Below are 6,358 nucleotides of genomic sequence, written 5' to 3' on the forward strand. Positions count from 1 at the left end.
TCTTCCAATGGCTCCATCACTTCAGTGTGAATGAAATGTGTGTATCTCAACTCCTTTTGTTATATGGTTAGTTGGTTTGGATTTAGTTTGGCTTGGTTTGGTTTGTGGTTTTTAAGAGGTCAATCATTCCATGTAACCTGCGCCTATCTCAGACTCCAAGGATCCTCCTCGTCTTCTTCCCGAGTTCTAGGACTGCAAGTAGGTACCACACAACTTTATTTATTTAGTTTATTGCAGAAGTGCTGGAGGTGTGCTAGGCAAACTTTTTTTGGGGGGTTCTAGTGTCCCAACAAACTTAGCTTCCATACCCCTTCATACACCGGAGACCCTTCTTAGATCACCACACTAGCTGGTGACCCACTTGAGCTCTTGAGACCCACTCAACGGACAATTCCTAAATGAAAATGAATGACAGTGAGCCGATAGGGTGAATAAATTTTCATTAAAGTGATGCATGTCTTGGTTACCACCAACAACAATAACAGCAACGCCCCCCTACCCAATAGTACAAACATCTGCTAATGGTCATACCCCCTGAGTCCAGAAGTAAATGGAAGAGGGAACATGGTATCCATGAGTGGTGGGGACTCCAGGCCACCAAGGGCAACTTCCTGAAGCATCACGCACACACACACACACACACACACACACACACACACACACACACACACACACACTCACTCGGGCACATGCCTCCAAGGCTTGGGGAATTACCCTGTGAGCTTCATGCCAGTTCTTGAATGTGGACAGTAAACATCTCCCTAGCAAAACTGGAGCTGGCATGGTGATAGAGAGATGCGTCTGTGTTGAGGTAGAAAATGTAAATACTTCACCTCTACATAGGCAACATGGGCCTGTACCGGCATCTTAGTGTAGGAAAAATGACAAAAAGTGAAATGAAATTCGGAAATCCATGTGGAGGCGCCATTTAAACTTCTGTCACTAGTCTTCGGCTACCTCCACCTGTACCATGGAATCATATAGTACTATCTACCTAATTTCTCCAAATTCCATCCTCGGGGTGAAACACTCACCCCAGCCCGCTGAATAAGGGCTCAAGAAATGCTAACCGATAACACTGATAATAACTGAGAAGTATTGTCATTTTGCTGTGAGGATCAAGAAATGAAACGCAGCATGAACCTATGTCAAACACATCAAGGAATTTAAAGTCCCTAGTTCTGGTCTGTGGAGACAAATTCGCTAGCCCTGGTGCCCTGGCAGTGTCTGAAGATGCCAAGGTGACGCGATAAGCTCCAGCTTTGGTCCCGGAAGTTTCCACCAGAATGCCCTAGGGCCCTAGACGGCCCTGGGGAGGGGCGTGAGGTTCAAGGGAAGACTGCTGGAGGGAAACGGGAACCTACCTGCTCTCACTGCACTCCTTCCGCTCCCTCACCCTCAGCCACTTGCGGAGCAGGAAGCGTTTTCGGCGCGGGGACGCGCTGGGTGTGGAACAGTTGGACCACGGGGTGTCCTCGTCGCTGGAGGGCGTAATCTCAATGGACGGCAGTTGCAGGAACTCCTTGCCGGGGGCCAAGACGCCCGGTAGGTCCGGGGCTACCAGCCCCGCCTCCAGGCTCTGCTCCTGCACGTTCTTCATCCGGCGCATCTTAAAGCGCCGGCGGCGGAGCGTGGGGGTGGACGAGCTGGACCACACCGCGCTGCCCTCCGGCGCGCCCTGAGGCTCTGGCACCTGCAGGGCGGGCAGCTGCAGGTTCTCCATCATGTTGGCTGCCGGCATCGGGGTCCCTGGCCGCTGCCCGGTGCCCTCCTTCTGCAGCCTGGCTCGAGGCTCCCTCTCTCGGCTCCCTACCCCGGGGCCCGTGGCACTGTCCCCTCTCACGTTCAGCGGGCGGCTCGAGCCTGCCAGTAGATCAAGTTCCTTTTCCTGGAGCGCCGCGAGGAGGGGACTGAAGGGGACGCCGCCTCCTGCGGTCTAGAACTTTAAGAAGCGCGCTTCCTCGTGCAGTCCGACGAGGGAGAGTCGACCCAGGACGCAGTGACAGTCTCCTGCCAAGCCTTGCCACCCGGCTGCCCTCCTGGGGCTCCCTTTCGCGTGCCCGAGTGTTTGTCTTCCGCGGCGCCCGCTCGCTCTCTCGCTCGCTCTGCCGGTGTCTCTGCCTTAGCGGGACTCCGCGGCCCCGGACCCCAGGGAGCTGCGCAGCAAACTCTCAGGGGTTTGCGTTCAGCAGACTGCTTTGGGGAGCCGGCTTGGCGCTGCAGGAGAGTGGAGGGCTGGAGGAAGAAGCGGTGGAAGGAGGGAGAGGAGAGAGAGAGAGAGCAAGGGAGACACTAGATAAAAACAAAAAAAGGTGGAGGAGGTGGAGCTGGGGGCTGCGGAGGCTGTGGGTTGCTATCCTGAAAGGACACGCACAGGCAGCGACAGCCGTGTAACTGTACACGGAATCCCTTGGGGAGGGACTATACCTCCGAGTCAAGGCTGCTCCAATCAGCCTAATGAAATAGGAGCACAATCCAAACTTTCTCAGAGCAACGATTGGCTGAGCAGCTCTGGTTAGCTAACTCCCAGCTTTTTCCTGGGGGAGGGGAATCAATGGATTTAGCCCTCCCTCTCAGACCACCCAAGATACAGGATTGAAGGGAAACTGGGTGACTTCTCAGCCAAATCTCTCCCCTCCTAAGAAATGTGTCTTCTCTGAGTTGTTTAGAGTACTGATCAAGAAGACAGGGCATGGTTAAAAGGAAAATGGAAGTTCCTGGAGGCTGCTTCCAAAACGACAAGCTGGGAAGAAAAGACAGTTCCGTAGAATAAGCTGAGGACACCAGACACGACACAAAGGAAAGACAGACGATAGGTTGGAAAGACACAGGACACACGGGACCAGTAAGGGAATGATACTGGATACATGGTGTGTGGCCTGGCCAAAACTATAGCCGCATTCTAAGTGAAAAGAAAAGAGGCTGAGAGAGGTGAGACGGGTGCACCCTCAGAGACTCCAGGGAGTCCAGTGCATCCCTGAACATTCCTGAGACTGTGTAAGGCTGCTTCAGCTTGCTGGGGAATGGACTAGGTCACATCGTTTAGTGTGGCCCCAGACTTCTAAATAGAATATGGACTAGTCCTGCTAAGTATATCAGTATCACGGCCCTGCTGGAGGCAGATGTACCCTAAGAGGTGGGAGTAGAAAAGTGGTCCACTTTAGGAAGACATTCTTTGTTGGACTGAGCCCTGCTGGGGTACAGGCTTAACACTCAACAACCCCACCCCCAACCCCAAACAAGGAGTTTGTCTCTTCGGTGGGAGACAGTAAGGAACAACAAAGACCCCACTACAAGATCCACCATCTAGCCCATTCGTTTTGCTGCTTTGTGTTAATCCAGTCTCCCTTTGGAGGAATAAAAATCACATCCCTAAAGGTCATAAGAATCCACTTCAAGCCTGGTGGTGTTAGTGGCAAACCTTTAGTCCTAGTCCTCAAGAGGCAGAGGCAGGCAGATCTCCGTAAGTTCAAGGCCAGCCTGGTCTACAGAGGGAGCCCAAACACAGCCAGGGGATAGGCAGAGAGAGAAACAAACCCACTTTAAAATGGCATATATGTCAATAAGACATCTGAGGTAACAGCTGTCTGTCATGTCCTGCGTTGACACATGGGGGAGCTTAAGACATCCTGACATTACACAACCTCCTTGAGGCTGTGAGGACAAAAAGGAAGTATATCTGGTGAAGTAAGGGCCAAGACCCGGTTCACCCTAAGCAATTCCAGAGTATCTGACCCTTCACATCCGGCTGCTGGCTTGCACAGGCACGATTTAGTATCACTCTATTTTAACTCCCGGTGGCAGAGAAAGGAGAAACCTCTTGCCATCAGGTGGTCAGGCCTGGCAAAGAACTGGAAAGAACTCTTCGGGCTTGGACCAGGAGGCTGGGCTGTGTCTCCTAACTTCAGAATCAGTCAGGGATCTACGTAGTTTGTTCCCTGTCTTAGATCTTCTCCATGGAGGAACACTTTGCAGGAGGATCTGACAACTTCCCAAAGAACCTGCCTCTTAGATGGGCTGTTAATATCAGAGATCAGAGTCTCCCGTGCTCAAGGAAAGCAGGGCATTCCCAGTTGTTTGGAGGACAAAAAAAAATGACAAATAATTTGAAGAAAGAAAGGGTACAACACACACACACACACACACACACACACACACACACTATAGGCCTTCTGAATCTAAATGCATATTTTTGAATTGAAGAAGGGCCACCAACTTCTTCCTCCCATGCACTTCAGACACTGTTCCACCCACAAGTCTGGACCTAAAATCCTCTAATATTTCATTGAAGCTTCAGGCAGAGAAGTGGTCACGAGTTACTGCTTACCTTTCCCCTGACCTAAGGGAAAACCTCAGCCAGACTAAATCTCAAATGTTCTCACTTGCAAATCCCAGGAGCATCCTTCATCCCTGCCCAATCTTGTCTCCACTCACTTCCCCCCTGTAGTCTCGTTTTTTTTCCTTAAAGCTTTAACCTTTTCGCCCATCAAATCCCCAATCAAAATTAGAGTTCAAGTTTATCCTCACTTACAAAGCAAGTCTGAGGCCAGCCTGAGCTAGAAGGACTCTCTCTCTCTCTCTCTCTCTCTCTCTCTCTCTCTCTCTCTCTCTCTCACACACACACACACACACACACACACACAGAGAGAGAGAGAGAGAGAGAGAGAGAGAGAGAACAAAACAAATACAAACAAACAAAAAGAAAATCAAACCCTCACCCCCCACCCCAGCCACCACAGCTATTTCTGTTTACCTTGGAACACAGATACAGAGTTGCAACTGCCAGCAGATGTCCCCTCTAAGCTCCCCAGGAAGAACCAAATGTCTCTTCCTTGGGACCCTTCCAATATGACTTCTATTTGCACGTGACCTTTAGATCTTGTCCAAAGGTTTTCATACATCACACTGCACCTCCCTAGTGACCTTAGGACTAACGTAACAGAAGGCACTACCCTCTTCTTGCAATCATAAAAGTGGGACAGGACAGCAGAAACTTATCCAAGGACTCCCGTGAATGACAATGACTGATAGGACAAGGCCAGGATCAGACCTTCAGAGAGCAAGGTAGAGGCCAGCGATATCATACAATATGCATCAATTCAAGAAGATAGTTCCCTGACAGTTCCGGACTGCAGCTGTTCCACTGCAACAGCTGTTTCACAAGAAGGCAAAAGGAGCACAAATTGGAGGAGGGGGCAGTTTCCCAAAGCAGCCAGTGGAGGATGGGATGTCATGGCCAAGAGTACCTACAACTCCCTTTTAGACTTGTGCCCTGCCCTTTCCCTATTCCCCCCTCACTCCTGTTAGCTCTAATAACACATCAGTTCTTTGGGAAACTGACCTCATCTCTTTGTGTTGGGGGAAATAGGGGGCTGCAGACAGGTGGTGTTCAGAATGTCCCAACCCCCAACCTCCAACCCCACATCGAGGCCTCCAACTTTAAATGAATGGATCTCATATTACCAAGTGACTGTTGTTTATTCTCAGCTGTACGGGCTCTCCTTTCCTGTCGACACAAGACACCCAACACCTGTCCACTACTTCTGGAGACTCGCAATGCCTTAGTCCATTATGCAGAAAACCAAACCAACAGTTTCGAGATAGGCATCTGGTGAGCACACACTTAGACGAGTACGCTGTGAAAACATGCAGTCACCCACCTACCCAATAGGCAGGGACTGTCCCACACAGCATTTGCCAAAGTGCATGGACAAGAGCAGAGTAGGAGTAGGTGAATGGAATTTGCAGCTTGCAGGAAAGCTGGAGATGTGGACAGAGCTGTAGCAGCAGGTCCTGGGACAGTGAGCAGGTATTTCCCTCTTTTTATCAGTGAGTGCTTTGTGCAAAGGGCAGTGTGGGGGGACTCGTGTTCAAGGACAAGCATTTACCCAAGCCCACGGCTGGTTAAAGACTGGAATGCATGGTCAAGACTACTTAGGAGTGGCTTTCTCCTCAGGCCTTTAGATGGTAACTGGAGCCTAGTTAGAGGCCGTGGAAGAAAACAGATTGGCCTTAAAGTCCCATAGCCATCCTGCCAGTCTGAGTACCTGAGGCTCAGGTTTTCCAGCTTAAAACAAAAGCAACTTGGCAGGTCCTTGGCTCTTTCTTATAATCCCAATTCCAGGCTCCCTGGGGAGGCTGAGACAGGAGAATTCATAGTTCAGGTCCAGCCTGACCTATATAGCAAGATCCTACATCAAGAATTAATTAATTGAAATGATTGGCTTATGACCCAAACAAAAATTTATCTGAAATGACTGTTCTTGACTGGAGGTATTTTGATCATTGACTTCCCTCAGGTCTACAAATTGCCCAGTGAACTAGAAGCACAGAGGCCGATCACTAGGGAAGCAGTGAG

The 6,358-nt window shown here is 50.4% G+C and overlaps 1 protein-coding gene across 11 annotated transcripts in view; it reads right to left on the reverse strand.

The window, feature by feature from the left end:
* The window catches only part of Gramd1b (GRAM domain containing 1B), a 167,140-nt gene extending 164,742 nt beyond the window's left edge, over positions 1 to 2,398 (reverse strand). For 10 of the 11 annotated variants that reach the window (XM_087560905.1, XM_087560902.1, XM_087560900.1 and 7 more), the window contains exon 1: positions 1,365 to 2,398. In XM_087560905.1, the coding sequence (XP_087417031.1) occupies positions 1,365 to 1,741 (377 nt within the window). In that variant the 5' untranslated portion in view covers positions 1,742 to 2,398. The remainder of the gene's footprint in view (positions 1 to 1,364) is intronic. The other variant, NM_001191616.1, reaches the window with a different exon arrangement.
* Between the last annotated feature and the right edge of the window lie 3,960 nt (positions 2,399 to 6,358).

The sequence above is a fragment of the Rattus norvegicus genome, chromosome 8 (genome assembly GCF_021556685.1).
Source record: "Rattus norvegicus strain SHRSP/BbbUtx chromosome 8, alternate assembly SHRSP_T2T, whole genome shotgun sequence".
NCBI classification, from domain to species: Eukaryota; Metazoa; Chordata; class Mammalia; order Rodentia; family Muridae; genus Rattus; species Rattus norvegicus.